Genomic DNA, 16,499 nt, shown 5'->3' on the forward strand with positions numbered 1-16,499 from the left:
CTGGCTAGGAAGAAAAATAGCAGAGAACACAATCTGGTCATCGTCATTGAAAAGATAAAACCGAGATGCAGAAAGTCATTGTCCTAATGATCACTTTTTATTCCCCTTCGAGCATTAAACCCCAAAGAGAAAGGGATGGGAGACTTAATCATCGACTTGATCACAGCCCCCGAATTCTCCTTCCACAGGGGTATAGGAGCTTTCTCTTACTCCTCCCTTCTTCCTCGACTGCCTGGAATGAAAAATTCACTGCTATGTGGGGATCCTGGGCTTGTTTTTCAAACTCTCTGAGGATTGCTGCTGAGTCCTTTATGAGGAAAGCCCAGTGGTGTCTTCTGTCCACATTCTTTGCCCAAAGGAGATGAGAACTTCAGTTTTCTCAGGGAGAGCCTAGGCTCAACACAGAATCCTAGACTTAGAACTCATCATCAAGTTCATTTCCTTCCGTGGGAAACAACATAAAGTTACAAAATTTTAAAATTAGCCAACTAGAGGTTAAAAAGCAAAAATCAAACATCTATTATCAATATCACTTCACAGGAAAGATATTTCAATGACAACAAAATAGAAAGGACACAATCGCAGACTAATTATAGTTCTTTAGCTTGAATATATGTAGTTTCAAGGAAAAGCCACACTTTCATTCTTATATTTTTTTGTTGTTGCCAACCACAGGAATGTGTCATGACCTGCTGCAACCTTTGGATGGCAATTTGGGAACCTTCCATTCAGTACAAACCCCTCTGATGATTAAAATCTTTGACATCATTCCTACCCTAGAGTTAACGAGTTCTGTAAGAAATATTTACCTCCCTCTCCCAATAATAGAATCAACCGTTTCTTCCTACGTATTTTCCTATTTTGGGGGAGAGCTTTTATTATGCAACTGATAGCATTGCATTTCAAAGATCTGTCTTTTTTAGAAAGTCTTAGGAAAAATTGGGTGACTTCCTAAGTTTCCTAAGCTAATATTTTTTATTTTGAGAACGTCAAGGAGATGCCACCCAAACACTAGCGAGACAGGCTAATGCAGAGAATGACAGCTCATTGGGAACAGAGCTGCTGGAGCCAGCAACTGTTAGGGACACTTAAATGGTAACTGACCAATTGCTGGCTGCTGAGTGTGGAATAGTTGAGAGTTTAAAACTCCTGGGGGCCCAGACTTGGGGGTGAGTCCCCACACTTCTGTGAGTTTTATCTGCAGGTGCTTGAGCAGGTTCTTAGGATGGAGATCAGAAAAACCTCCAAAGGACTGACACTAGCAACTTCCAGACCTGCTAGAAAGCTACAGTTATCCAAACAGTGTGGAACTGGTGAAAACACAGAGAATAGGTCAATGGAACAAAATCAGAAATAGATCTACATAAATGCAGTCAATTAATGTTTGCAAAGGAGCAAAAGCAATTCAATGGAGAAAGAATAATGATAGTCTCTTCCACAAATGATGCTGGAGCAACTGGACACCTACATTGAAAAAAAAAGAATCCAGACAGAGACCTTCTTCCTTTCACAAGGTGGATGATAGTCCTAAACGTAAGGTGTAAAAACCACAAAAATTATAGAAGATAACATGGAAGGATATCTAGGTGTCTTTGGGTTTCGGGATGACTTTTTTGATATAACGCTAAAAGCACAATCCATGAAAGAAAAAATTGATAAGTTGGACTTCATTAAAATTAAAAACTTCTGCTCTGTGAAAGACACTGTTAAGCTAATTAAAGGCAAGCCACAGACTGGGAGAAAATCTTTGCAAAACACATATCTGATGAAGGACTGGTATCCTAAATATACAAAGAACTCTTAAAACTCAACAATGAGACAGCTAACTTCCCAATTAAAAAATGGACAAAAGATCTAAAAAGGCATTTCACCAAAAAAAGAAATACAGATGGCAAAGAAACCTCTGAAAGATGCATAAAGTCATTTGTCATTAGGGAACTGCAAATTAAAACGACAGTGAGATATCTCTCTATACCCATTAGAATGACTAAAATTCAAAGCACTGATAACACCAAATGTCGGCAAGGATATGGATCAATAGGACTCTCATTCTTTAGTGATGGGAACACAAAAATTTCACAGCCACTTTAGAAGACAGTTTGGCAGTTTCTTACAAAACTAAACATACTCTTACATTTGATCCAACCATCACAGTCCTTGGTATTTCCCCAAATGAGATGAAAAGTTATGTTCATACAAAAATCTGCAGATGAGTGGGGCTGGCCGCGTGGCCGAGTGGTTAAGTTCGCACGCTCCACTGCAGTGTTTCATCGGTTCGAATCCTGGGCGCGGACATGGCACCGCTCATCAAGCCACACTGAGGCAGCGTCCCACATGCCACAACTAGAAGGGCCCTCAACGAAGAATATACAACTATGTACTCGGAGGCTTTGGGGAGAAAAAGGAAAAAAATAAAATCTTTAAAAAAAAAAATCTGCTGATGAGTGCTTATAGCAGCTTTCTTCATAATTATCAAAAAGTGGAAGGGACCGAGATGTCCTTCCTTAGGTGACTGGATAAACAAGCTGAGGTACATCTGTACAATGGAATGGTGTTCAGCAATAGAAAGAAACAAGCCATCAAGCCGTAAATGACGTGGAGGAACCTTAAACACATAGTGTTAAGTGAACAAAGCCAGTCTGAAAAGTCTACACACTGTATGATGCCAACTATAGGACATTCCAGAAAAGGCAAAATCACAGAGACAGTGGAAAGGTCTGTGGTTGCCGTGGGCTTGTGAGGAGGAGAGGAGGCAAGCGCCGGGACTGGTGAGCAGTGAGACTATTCTGCATGACACTGTGCTGGGGGATTCGTGACACGATGCATCTGTCAAACCCCATAGAACTGTGGGACACAAAGAATGAACTCTAATGTAAACTATGGGCTTTAGTTAATAATAAAGTATCAATATTGGTTCATCAATTGTAACAAGTGTACCACAATAATGCAAGATGCCATCATGGTGGAAATTGTGTGAGGGAGAACAGGGGCTATGTGAGAACTCTATACTATCTGCTCAATTTATCTGTCAACACAAAACTGTTCTAAAAAGTAACGTCTATATAGCAAAGCTGCAGGGTAAAGAGCAACAGACAAAAATCAGTTGTGTTTCTATACACTAACAATGAAATAGCAGAAAGAGAAATTAAGAATACAATCCCATTTACAATTGCAACAAAAAGAATAAAATAGCTAGGAATAAATTTAACCAAAAGGGTGAAAGACCTAGACAGTGAAAACTATAATACATTGTTCAAAGAAATCAAAGAAGACATAAAGAAATGCAAAGAAATTCCATGCTCATGGATTGGAAGAATTAACATAGTTATAATATCCATACTTCCTGAAGCAATCCACAGATTCAATGCAATCCCTATCAAAGTCCCAATGACACTTTTTACAGAAATAGAACAAAGAATACCAAAATTTATAGAGAACAATGTAAAATCCTGAATAGCCAAAAGAATCTTGAGAAAAAAGAATGATGCTGAAGGTGTCCCATGCCCCGCTTTCAAAATATACTACAAAGATATAGTAATCAAAACAGCGTGATACTGACACAAAAGCAGCACACAGATCAATGGGACAGAACTGAGATCCCAGAAATAAACCTGCACATCTATGGACAGCTACTTTTCAATAAGAGAGCCAAGAAAATACAATGGAGAAAGGAAAGTCTCTTCAATAAATGGTGTTGGGAGAACTGAACAGCCACATGCAAAAGAATGAAAGCAGACCATTATCTTACACCATGCACAAAAATTAACACAGAATGGATTAAAGGCTTGAATGTAAGACCTGAAGCCAGAAACCTTCTAGAAGAAAACCTAGGCAGTACACTCTTTGACATCAAACTTAGCAGTATCTTTTTGAATAGCGTGTCTGACCAAGCAAGGGAAACAAAAGAAAAAAGGAACAAATGGGACCAAACTAAAAAACTTCTGCACAGCAAAGGAAACCATCAACAAAACAAACAGACAAGCCACTATCTGGGAGAGGATATTTGCAAATCCTAGATCTGATATGAGGTTACTATCCAAAATATATAAAGAACTCATACAGCTCAAACACAGAAAAACAAACAACGCAATTAAAAAGTGGGCAAAGGATTGGAACAGATATTTTTCTAAAGAAGAAACACAGACTGTCGAAAGGACTTGACAAGATGTTCAACATTGCTAATTATTAAGGAAATGCAAAGCAAAACTGCAATGAGATACCACCTCACACTCGTCAGAATGGCTGTAATTAATGACAAGAAATAACAAGTATTGGAGAGGATGTGGAACAAAGGGAACCCTCACGCACTGCTGGTGGGAATGTAAACTGGTGTAGCCACCATGAAAAAGCATGGAGGATCCTAAACAATTAAGAATAGAACTACCATATGATCCAGCCACTCCATTTCTTGGTATTTATCCAAAGAACATGAAAACACAAATGCAAAAAGATATTTATACCCCTATGTTCATTGCAGCATTATTCACAATAGCCAAGACGTGGAAACAACCTAAGCGCCCATCAATGGATGAATGGGTAAAGATGTGGTATAGATATACACAATGGAATACTACTCAGCTGTAAAAAATGATGCAATCTTGCCATTTGTGATAACATGGACGGAACCTGAGGGTATTATACTTAGCGAAATAAGTCAGACAGAGAAAGTCAAATACTGTATGATTACCAGAGGGGAGGAGGGAGAAAGGAGTAATAGGCCACATGTGTAGGGTGAAAGATGGTAGTTAGTCTTTGGGTGGTGAATATGATGTAGTGTACACTGAAATCGAAATATAATGATGTATATCTTAAATTATGCAATATTATAAACCAGTTACCTCAATAAAAAATGTCTATTAATTAAAAAACAAAAGTAAGGATGCCACACCCACAAATCTACGTGTGGGTGGCATCCTGTAATGGTGTGGTTAATACTAGTGTTGAGTGGCACCAACCTGGAGTCTGAAGAGCTGGTGATTCGATGCTTGTGCCTTCAGCCACTGGCCCTGGTAGTTCCCCTGGAATCCAGATGTTTGCATCAGGCAGGTCAAGTTGGCTTCGGTGCCCCAAATGTTGCAGAGAGACCAATGGCATCTGATAAGGACCAGGAGAAAACACCGCGCAGAGCAGAACTCGGTGACTATTCAGGGCTGAGATCCGGCCGCTGCCCCACCTGCGCCCACGGAGCAAGGGAGAGCTAGGGCAGGAAGTGAGAGACAAAGGATGAGGTTGCTGCCTGAAAGGTCAAAGCACCACCTCTGAAGCCGCCTCGCTTCAGGTGAGACCACAGCCTCTTGCGCAGAAGTCATCCATTTGCCATTCTTCCCTGCACTTCACCTGTCACGCTCACCTGGATTCCCCCCAGGCCCGGGGAAGGGGAAGACACACGTGGGAAGGACAAAAGCGGGCTGTGCCGCCAAAGCGCTGTCGCCCTCTCCTAGCCTCCAGAGGACAGCTCCACGGGGCAGGGACTGGAGTTTGCTCACCATGCAGACCCTCGCCTGGAGGAGGGCCTGGCACCCAATACATGCTCAGTTAAGGAAGGCATTCGCCACAGGGTGCCGGGAGGGACCAAGCATTTCACTGCGGACTACGTGTTTTTAGTCCTAGAGGAACCCCGGGACAGGAGGATGGGAAAGGCTTTCCAAAGTGGCCGTTTAAAACTTTAATGCTGGCAGCTGAATCATAGAAATGTTCCGATTGCAGAAACATCTAGAGGGCACCACCTGCAACCGCACTGAGCTCCCACCCAGGACCCTGCAGGGCCTCAGTCTGGGGGATGCCGGTGGGCGCGAGTGGGGGTGAACCCGGAAATTGAAGAGGAGAAAGAAGGTGAGGGGGGGAAAGTGACGGGGGAGAGAGAGAGACAGAGACAGTGATGCAGATACAGCCACTACGGAAAGAGCCCAGAAGAAAACTCTGTCACCTGGGTACACCCAACCACACCGCCGCAGGTCGTGGGTGGCGCTGTGCTCACGGCGCGAGGTGTAGGGGCTCTGGCAGCTTCCGTTCGAATCCCGAATCCCATTCACAGTAGAGGAGGGCTGTCTGTCTCAGATAGAAGCCGGCAATTCCGTGTGATTTTGCCCTTTGGACTGGGAGCTCTCCCTCGGGCAAGGCGGCTCTTGGCGCGCCACAGGAGGACGATTCAGCAGTCAGAGGCACTGAGACTCCGCCGGAGGTTCCCGTACCTGGGAGTCGGCAGCGCCCCCGGTCTGGAGACCAAGCTCCCAACAGCGCCAGGAGGGCAGTTGGAGACAGTCTCTTGGTGAGCCCCTCTGTCCAAGCGGAACTTCTCCGTCTAAATGGGGCGCTAGGATGGGTTTTCTTTGGACCAGCCCTTGCAGCATCCTGGGCGAGGCGAATCCCAGCACGCCGTCCCTGCGGAGGCCACAAGGAGGCGCCGTGGGCTTTCCACCGGAAAGGCTGGCCGAGGACAAGGTCTCCCACTGGTTTCAATGTCCCTTAGAGGCTGCCTATTTAAATAGGGGTCACCCCAGGCACGGGGTCACCTTGGATCAGCCCGTCCTCCCCAGGCCTCGAGGACTGGCTGTGGACGCTCAGCCACTCAGCTGGGGCCGCCTCACTCTGTCTTCCAGCAAGAACCCCCAGAGGGCTCTCACCAAGGAGACGTGTATCCCTCATCGCCCTCTCAGCCTGTGGTGGTCTGTGGTGGCCCCTTCCTACCTTGGTTTGGACAGCGTGTGCGGTGGGGGCGCAGGGGCGGTGGATCAGGGAGGAGAGGGAAGAGGAGCAGAGGGAGGAGAGGAGAGGATGGAGAGAGTGAGGGAAAAATGGGTGGTGAGGAAGACAGCAAGGAAGGGCGGGCGAGGAATAGAAAGGGATGAGGACGAGGAGGAGAGGGAGGGGGAGGGGAAGGAGGAGGAGGAGAGGTACCATGGAGGAAGGAGAGGAGATGGAGGGAGCTGGAGAAAAGGGGTGGTGAGGGAGACAGCAAGGAAGACGCGGGGGGTGCGCGGGCGCCAAGAGGAGGAGGGAGAAGCACTTCTAGCAAGTCCCAAGTCGTGTTCTGGGGATCATCAGAGCTCCCAGGGCAGTGGGAAGAGGGCAACTGCAAAGAAAAGGAAAGGAACTTTTTCTTTCCTGCCAGATAATTTACCGCAGAGCAGGAAACTCTACTGATCCAGGCAGAGCAGGTGGATTTCGGGGAAGCCTAAAAGCCCTTCCCTGTCGCTATGATGGATTTTATCTCGTTCCCCGACGTGCGAACCCAGAGAGACGGCAGAGAGCACGGGAGTCAGGGCGACCCCTCCGTCGCGGAGGAAGCGCACTGGGCCCGGGGGGAGGGCGGCGCCCGGCGGCGCGGGTCCCGGGCGCGGGGACTGGAAAGGCCGTGCGCTCCCCGGGCGTCCGCTCGGTGCCTTCGCCGCGCGCACTCAGGACTCGGCCTCCAGCGACCCGAGGGCACATCTCAGCGGGACTGTCCCATCAGGCCGAGCCCCCGCCAGTTTTCCTCCAGCGGCCCGCAGACAGAGGGTCCCCTGGAAAGCAAACTCGCGCCTTAGACGCGGAGGGAGTGGGACGCGGTGTCCCGCCCTGTGTCCCCCTCCCTCCTGCTTTCCGGAGAGGAAGGTTCCGTCTTGGGAAGGGAGCTCCGCGTGCCGCCGGCCGCTCTGGGTCCCCGCATCCCTTCTGCTTCTGCCGCCCTTTGCGCCTCCCAGCCATGTCCCGGCGCTCTTCTGCCTCTTCCTCAGGCGGCGGGGACGCAGGAGGCGGGTTCTCTCAGTGGCGCCGTCCACAGGGACAATGCAGGCATATCAGGGTGGCCGGAGCCTGGGGGGCCCCTGCGGCCCTCGTGCAGCTCTGCCCAGCCGCTCAGCATCGGAGGCCTCTGCATCGCCATCAAGGGACCCAGCGACCGAGCCAGTGCCACCCCCTCTTCAGGGTTACCCCGGGGCTTCGGGGTAAAAGGCAGAAGCTGCGTCCACTACATCCTGGACCACGAGGAGTGTTCACAGGACTGATGGTCCGTTCGTGAGGACATTGTAGGTACAAGAACCTGTGATGGCGCTAACTGGGTCATTACTGACTGTCTTAGTTTTGGGGTGGACAGGTCGAGACCTGAATTGGAAGTACTGTAGTTTATTCAAATAGTCTATTTTATTCAGAATTTTAACATATTCTAGTCTAACTTGTTCAGATCTTATGCAGAATTTCTAGCTCCTGAGTCTCCATTGGACACGAGGACTGCTGTTAGGCTGAGCTTTGAAACTGACTCTGGGAAATCTCATCCTTTCCTCCCAAACTCAGCCAGAGAGAGGAATCCTGGCTACAGACTCCAGCCTCTGTGGAGACCAGGAGTCCCTGATTCACCTCCACCTGGGCCGTGGAGGAGTTTGCAGATCTGAGTGTCAAGGCTAGACTATTTGGAATATACTTTGTTTAGATATGAGTTGCAAACCATATAAAACCGAATTAAAGTTTTAACATTTGGCCTTTAGACATTGAAAACACAATGTACCAAATGAACCTAATTGTGCAAAAATGTTATAGAACAACCAAATGGATTAGAACTATTCCACGAGACTTTAAAACAATAATTTATCTATACCCCAGGACAGTAAGAAAACCAAAAGCTACTTTTCTCAATCGTGTTGCTAGTGGTGTTGCTGCTATCATCTTTATTCGTGTGTCTGTATAATGTGGGAAAAGCAAACGTTGTGGGATATTCTAATTCTACTACTCCCTGTGTCCTTAACGCACAATGCTTGGTGTTAGAGGAGGAGATTTAGATGAAAACCAAACGTTCAGTAAAAGCCCTGTGGTTCTCAATTCGAATTGGCAGTGTTTGCGAATCTATTTGAAGCAACTGGTATGAATTAAAGGTCCTCCTGGAAGAAAATAGGACCTCAGAATCAGAACACGCCACGCCTATCCCCCCAGACCTTATGTCCGTTAGAATCGCCCCAAAGAGAGAGACCCAGACCTGAGAAATCAACTTAGCCACTCAAAGCACCCAACCTTCCTACATAGACCTTTGGTTTCTCGTTCAGGGAAACTTAGGCATGTTGACATGCAAATCACACAGCAGACATGTGTTCCAAGGTGACAGAAGAGAAGAACAGAAATAGAGAGTCAAAAATTTCAGCTCATGAAAGGATTTCTCTCCAGATCAATCACACAGCATAGGAAAACTCTAAAATGACATACAATGAATCTGAGTTAAACGTGCCCAACAAAGCATTTGTACACACGAACAAAACAAAACCACATAAGAAATACACAACTCAAAAGAGAAGTGGACAAGAAACAGAAAATGAGAAATTAGACTTGGCAGAAATTAGGGAAAAATGGGAGAAAAAGAAAATTCTCTGAAAAATAGGCTAAATGACAAGGTTCATAAGGGCAACATATTTGTCTAAAAATACTATAAGGGACACAGAATAAAGAAATGGAAGCATCAAACAGAAGAGAAATGAAGAAAAGATGCTGCAAAAGGATCAGAGAGAAAGTCTAGATCCGGGGAGAAACAGAACTGGGGTGGTCAACTCTAAGACCTCGCCTCCTGGAACTGACAGATTTAAAGTAAAGGAAACAACTTCCTGCGAAGCTCCAGACCCCTCTGCTCCTCAAAGAAGCCAATTCACATACAATAGAGAGAAAATCAATCTACGTCTACACCTCAACAGAACAACAATGCGGGACAATACCCTATAAAAACTCAGGGACAGTCATCGTGGGCAAGTACTTCATAGTCACCCAGCTGTCCCTGTGTCAAGGCAGCAGAAAAGAGTGTGGCACATACAACACTCAGGGAGTCCTGCTTCCATCTTGAGGAGTCTTTTCAGGATGAACTCCACCCAACAAGAGAGGACTGAGGAAATTGGGACTTTTGAACAGCTGGTCGTCACTGAATGCATTTAACTGTAGATCTAAAGCAGAAATCTGGAAGGGGCCAAGGGGAGAAAAGCAGTGTGTCAATGGTATACCTTTAACTGGGTTGAAACAATTCTATGAGAAGTGGCCAGGAAGGATGGAAGAAAAGAGAAAAACAGAACAAATGTCCTGGATGGTCACAGTGGTAAAAGTTTGCAGTTGAAAGATGTCATTTCAAACTCGTAAAACAATTATTAGAAGTTTGACAAGTTAGTAAGGGACTAAGATATCAAAAACACTTAGTGAAATATACAGCACTAGCTACACAGTTCTTAAATATCAAATGAAACACACACACAGAAACATGGAAACAGAAAATAGTAAATACCATCTACTACAGGTGGGTAGTACAGCCTAAAACGTATGGGAGACTGTAGGACGTAACTATGAAGGAGAGAGAGAAGAGTGTTTATATTAATTTATATTTATATCCACCCAGTCAGTCATGATGATGCTGATTATAACACTGAATTTAAAATATTCATGAGTCCACAGTGACAGTCAAAACAAAAATTTTAATAGCATAGAAGGGGAAGGAATGTTCTTTTTCATGGCACAATGCCAACAAATACAAGGCTATAGGTATGAACGGATTAGAAAATTTCCAATGTATAAATGCAAATATGTTAATCGACATACATCAGGGATCATTAAGGATGGTAAAATATTTAGAGAAAGATCTTTAGAAAAGAGGATGTTCACACACTCTCAAAGTACCACTCACCAAATTACTTACTCATTATAGAAAGGAAAAAATGTGCCCTTACAATGAACAGATCTCGTAGGCCCCTCCATGACAACGTGACCCATGCGAGTACGGCAGTCACAGTGGTGGACACACCGGACATTCTTAGTCTCCAGGTGGGCTCCACTAGGAAGCACCCAGCACTAACTACGTAGGGCTCTTGGCAAGAGGGTCGGCCTGAGTTAGTCATGAGGAAGTGGTCAGACCAGTACACAATGTAGACCATTGAACCAGACAACTGTCCTGACCTCTACAAACAAGGCAATGTCACCGCCACCAAAAACAACAAAAGGTGAGGAGAGGTTTTTGGATCCAAAGGACTAAAGAAATCTTTTTAGTCGTTTAGAACCCCAAAAGTCTCTTCTCCTTTTTGTTATCTTACTTGTGGTGACGTTGCCTTGTTTGTTGAGGCGAGGCCAGTTGTCTTGTGCAGTGGTCTAGATTCTGCACTTGTCTCAGGACTACCTCATGACTGAATTCAGGCTAAACGTTGTCACCATAGCACTGCATAGTTAGTGCTGTCTGCTCCTCGCACAGCCCAGCTGGTGGCACAGAACGCCCGGTCTGTCATGTTGTCTTTTGACAGTTGCTCCTGATTCTGCTGATGTGCAGGACGGGAACTGAGAGCAGCAAGGGTTAAGGTCTCTCATAACCGTGTGTGGGTCTAGGCGGTGGTCTCCTCAGTGACTTAGCGCAGTTGGAGGCCAAAGGGCTGGGATTTTTCCCATCAAAGCAGGCTTTGCAGTAAAAACCTTGGAGAGTGCTTTGTGGTTGTGATGTTGATCTTCAGCATAGGATCCCTTCACTGTTCTGTTTGGGTTTTAAATTGATTTGCTGTTTCAGATTTTTTTCATCAAGTGAAAACGGTACTTTTTGTGATGCGGTTTCTTTCAGATCAGTAATATCTTTCCTTAGATCCAGAGATCTTGGTATCTGAGAGACAGAAAGAGAAAATAAAAATGAAATGTGAGTCTTTGCAGGTCCCAATGATAGCTGAGCCTGGAGGGATGGCTATGTGGTGACAGAGGCCAGCAGGAAGCTGAGCTCCTGTTGAGGGGAGGAGCTGAAGGAGGAGCACAGGCCGCTGAAGGGGAAAGTGAGAGCCACAAGGTAGAAGAAACACCTCCCTGCACTTCCATCCAGGCTGTGGTGCAGCATCGAGGGACACCCTGTCCTCACCCCACCAGGAGCCTGGTGACATCCCAGCTCAGAGCGGCTGCAGAGCCTTAGCCAGAGCCCTACCAGCCTTTCCTCAGCAGCCACTTCACTCCTGAAGCCCCTCAGTCTGGAGCAAAGTGATGGCTTTCCCACCCCTCCCAGGGAGGGATGTGCTTAGCATCCACCCCCCACATTCAGAAACAGACTGCTGTCGGAACGAGAGGACCCTGGGCAGAGAAGCACACCCTCTTTAACTCCACGTCCCAGTGCTCTGAGGAGGAGGGGCACAACGCTTGAACTGGAACCCAGGCCTCAGGCCCTTTCCATAATTTGTGGAAGGTGAGAGGAAGGGCTCCGATCTGGAGGTGTCCACAGACCACAGACACTGTTGCATCACTTTGGCTCAACGGGAAAAAAGGGTTTACAGAGAAATTCTTCTCCAAAGAGACTGAGGAAAGAACCAAAGAAGGAGAAACTCAAAATGGAATTAACAAAAAGAGAGCAGGGACGGTAACCATGGCCCCATGCATTTTCCTTCATTCTTTAGCGTTGATTCCACACCAGGATACACCTTAGGGCATTTCTAGGAATATTCTCAACATCTAGACCAAAAACTCCGAAGGGGAAGCATGAGGCACCTGGTTTGACTATGTTCTCTCCCACCCCACCCCTTTATTCCCCACAAAGCACTGCATAGAGAAAGATTCTCCTTTAGTCTTTTAGGCCAGTGGAAAGAATGGCATAAGAAGCATAAACATGCAATCTTTTCCTGACTTTCAGCTGTTACTTACTATTATGTTCTCTTTAAGGGAATGAGCATAAAGATTCTCTTTGGGGCTTTTACTTAACGACAAAAATTGATCAATACTAAAATTCTCAAACTGTAGTGCTGAACGCATGGGACTTGAAATCAATTGGATGGAATAGGAACTTCTAGTTTTATATGAAAAATATTAAAGAAAATACTAAATTTTATGATGTGTAATAAGGGAGGTATGGTTTTCTGTGCACTGTTTTTCAATGAAATGCTCGTTTGCTGTTTTATCTTGTCTTCAGAAAAGTGGGGGAAACTCTCCTCAAAGAAGGGAGGTCAGAAGTCTAATCCATTCATCTACCTCTTTTATCTTCTCACTTTTTTCCACGTTGTACAAAGAGTGCTGTTGAGAGAGGCATACAAATCCCCTCAATGGCTGATGGATATTCAGGCTTTTTAATGAAGCAGCCACACATTCTGGGCATTTCTATTCTGAACCTGAGATCATCGTAGAGGAATGGTCCTTGTCAAGTCTAGCTGCATGTTAGAATCCCTGGGGAGCTTTTGAAATCTACTGAAGCCCAAACCCCACTCCTGACAATTTAAATGAGAATCGCCAGGTGGGAGGTCAAGGCACTGATCTTAATTAAATTTTCACCAGGTGCTTATTACAGGGCAGTGTTAATGCCAGCTCCAATGAGGCCCTGAGGTGAGGATGCTGAGTCCCTGGAAGCCCCATGCACATTAGCACAGGCCTGCACATGTGGGCCGAGGAGAAAGCTGGCTCCAGGCCAGTCCAGCACTCCCACCTGTGACCCAGGTTCTCATTTGGTTTTTGTCATCTGGGCTCTTTGTCCTCAGTTTTAACACTTCTTCTTCTTCTTCACATGGAAAAGTCCACGGTTAAGGGTTGTCCTGGGTCAGATTCCCAAAATGACTCAGGAGGAAGATCCATGTGTGAGTGATTCATTGAGAAGAAAGAGGCAGTGGAGTTGGGGAAGCTGGGAAGGGAAGGCAAAGAAATGAAGAAAGTGTGTGATTTCAGGCAAAGTGCCTTGTGTTCAGCGGCATCAATGATGCTCTTGTGATGAGGAGGACCATGGGCTCAGGCTTCCCCGTGGCTAAGATGAAAGCAGAGAGGGAATATCAGGACAGCAGCGGCAGGAACACAGCAGAGTTCAGAGAGCAAACGAGATGGAGCTGGAAGGGCCTGGCAGGGTGGCAGCCCCCATGGAAAACAGAGGGAAGGCCAGACAGAGGTCGCATCAGCTGTTGGAGTGAACAAATGAGGAAGAGAAGACACAGCGGGAGATTGAGCTAGAATCTTAGCTAGAGAGCCATGAGGCATAAGTGCATCTAAGAGCCACCGATGTGATTACCTCAGTACCCTCAGCTGAAGGCTGGGGAAATTGCATGTTATCCTCCACTTGTTGAAGAGCAGTTTTCTTTTGATAATCTTCTGTTTCTGGGCACTTAAGGCAGCTGAGCCCTCAAGAGCATCACCCTCCAGCTTGGGAGGTTTCTTTCCTCTGAGGGAAGCATCGAAACCCAGTCCTGAAAAATAAAACCACAGCCAACAGGATCCATTGTCATTCATGATCGTACTGGGACTTAATCCTCCACCCAGGAGGGACATCAAATAAGCAGAGTGGCCAGAACAAGAAAGGCCACTGAAAGTCCATGGGTGAGGTAAGGCCAATGGCGACACTTTCATATTTTCTCTTTCTTTGATCTTACTCACACTACCCAGTAGTGATGAGATTGCCAGGAGGTGTGGGAGAGGCCCATCACCTCCCGGCTCCCACCCTCTGACGACTAACAATGGACCAGAGCTTCATATTCCCCTTTTCTCTCTCACCTTGGAAGAGCGGCCACTGATTTCTGAAGGGATCGTGGGCTCTAAAGCTCCAGGTGGTGGAGCAAAGGCCAAGCCTGGCTTTGCCGGCACCACAGTCCAACTGGTCCAGCTGCAGCAGCAGATAACTGGTCACCTGGGTGCCTGGCTGCAGCTGTGTCTGTGAAGCTTGCAGCTCTGGCCTTTGGAAACTCCAGTTTGTCCTCAAAGGCCCTCGGTGACCGGCCTCCAGGGTGGGAGCTGAAAGGAGAAGAGGGCTCAGTGAGACCAATCCCAGCTTTCCTTTCCTCAGCCCTGGGAACCCACCCATTTCTAATGTCCATGCCTGTCAGGGAGACCACCCAGTGTCCCAAAGAAAAAAGGCAGACCTCATGTACATGAAGGAGCTGTCAGCTTCACATGTGTCCCTGGGGATGCTGAGATGGCAGGTGACAGGATGCAGTGTCCCAGAAGTGAGAAACCCACTGAGTCCAGAGGACTTTGGATGCAAGGATGAAGTCATGCCTGTGAATCTGTTGTCATTAACTTAGTCCTATAGCTTAGAGAGAAGGTTCTAGAGAGGCCTTAGGACATGGGGGAGAAAGCGATGTTGATGTGTACCCACAGTAGAAAAGAACAGGGAGAGAAGGACGGCCACAAGTCTTCAGGGCCGGTAGAAGACACAGTTGGGAAACCGTAGAACAGGGACCGAGTTATCCGAAGTTTTGTAAAGTTCTGCGGCCTTTTGAGCAGCTTTGTCTGTAATTTTTGACTGCCCTCCACCCACCCACACATGTAAATATCTATAGCCACGCAGGGCACCGGCAGCTACAGGACATGTAGTAGAGGTCTGAGTCCCCGACTGGAAACTTAGGGACAGAGAAGTGCTACAGAGTCAGACTTTGTGGTTCTTCAGGGAGGTAAGAGAGCGCTCAATCCTGTGTCCCACACCCCTCGGTGGGGGCTGGGCAGTTCTCCCTAATAAACGTGTATATTTTGACTGTGAAATGAACATATACTCTCAGAAAGGGGGCTAACAAAGACTTCAAATAGCCTCAGGCCAGTCCAGGTCAGACTCAGGCGGGCTCCTGGCCCGCAGGGCCTGCTCTGCACTGCGAGGGCTCCCCTCTCTCCTGCCCTCTAGCCATCCTCATTCTCACCAAGGGTTCACTGTTCCATAGAAATGTCTCTGTGTGTCTGTTGCCATTTCGTCTTCCAGATCACAGACTCTCCTGACTCCTGTCCGTGCTCCATCCAGCCTCCCTCAAGGTGCGTTCCCTGGTTCCATCCTCTCTCACCGGCAAATGTCTCACCCGCCTTCTTACCCCAGATCCTGCCCCATCCTGTGCCTGCTCTGCTGGGGGAACTTCCTCTCCCCTCTCTGCTACACACTCTCAACTCTGCACCTCCTTTGCACTCCCTCCTTCTCTCTTCTGGCCCCTCTTTCTTCTACAGCATCGCTTCCCACACCTCCCTTAGATAAATCCTCTGGAATCAGCCTGCCCTCCAGCCCCCACCCCAGCCCTGCGCCACATGCCTCTTCTGGCTTCCAGGTCTTTTTCCACAAGGACTTCTCTCGGGCTGTACCCTGTACTGCCTGTAGCCCCTCTGCTGCCATACACACTGTTTACATGTTGTCATCAGCGAACCCCAACACAGGACGGGTCCGTGTAGAATTTAGGTGATCTCTTCACTTATCTCAGCCCATCTGCATGGGGCAATTTGTCCTTTCCTGCTGCATTTTGAACGATGGCCTGGCAAGGCCGTGCCCCATCACACACATCTCACTTCTGAGGTGTGTCTGAGCATTTCCCATCCTCCTCATGGGGACCGAGACCTGGCTGTCAGGGTAACCGAGACAGAGCTGTGCAGCTTTACAAGGGCAGCAGGACAACTCTAAGTGAGAGCAGAAAAGCCCCGAGGGCAGGGGCTGGGGAGACAGATCTCTCAGCCCTGGCTGATTTTCCACGGAGAGAGCTCCTCATGGAGCTGCAGCTCCCCTGGGAGGGCCTGGGTGAGCCGCTGGCTCTGCTCACAGGACGGAGTGCTCTGAGAGGGTAGGAGCTGGCAGGTCGGCATGAGTGGAAACAGGAGTTCTTTGGATGTCTTCC

The 16,499-nt window shown here is 47.2% G+C and overlaps 1 protein-coding gene and 1 long non-coding RNA gene across 11 annotated transcripts in view; both read right to left on the reverse strand.

The window, feature by feature from the left end:
* Positions 1-7,536, reverse strand: part of LOC138924366 (uncharacterized) — a 47,365-nt gene extending 39,829 nt beyond the window's left edge. Inside the window, exons 1-2 of one of the 2 annotated variants that reach the window (XR_011439414.1) lie at positions 5,927-7,536; positions 4,956-5,094 (exon numbers count right to left, since the gene is read on the reverse strand). This is a non-coding gene — a long non-coding RNA (uncharacterized lncRNA). Of the gene's footprint in view, positions 1-4,955; positions 5,198-5,926 lie in introns of both variants that reach the window. The other variant, XR_011439413.1, reaches the window with a different exon arrangement.
* Positions 7,537-10,392: 2,856 nt separating this feature from the next.
* Positions 10,393-16,499, reverse strand: part of LOC102149904 (neuroblastoma breakpoint family member 6) — a 40,652-nt gene continuing 34,545 nt past the window's right edge. For all 9 annotated transcript variants that reach the window (XR_011439092.1, XM_070267963.1, XM_070267959.1 and 6 more), the window contains 3 exons: positions 14,413-14,649; positions 13,934-14,108; positions 10,393-11,575 (listed from right to left, as the gene is read on the reverse strand). Coding sequence is in view for 8 of the 9 variants with exons in the window: in XM_070267963.1 (XP_070124064.1) it covers positions 11,554-11,575; positions 13,934-14,108; positions 14,413-14,649 (434 nt within the window). In the remaining variant the exon portion in view is untranslated. The remainder of the gene's footprint in view (positions 11,576-13,933; positions 14,109-14,412; positions 14,650-16,499) is intronic.

This window comes from Equus caballus, chromosome 5 (genome assembly GCF_041296265.1).
Source record: "Equus caballus isolate H_3958 breed thoroughbred chromosome 5, TB-T2T, whole genome shotgun sequence".
Lineage (NCBI taxonomy): Eukaryota > Metazoa > Chordata > Mammalia > Perissodactyla > Equidae > Equus > Equus caballus.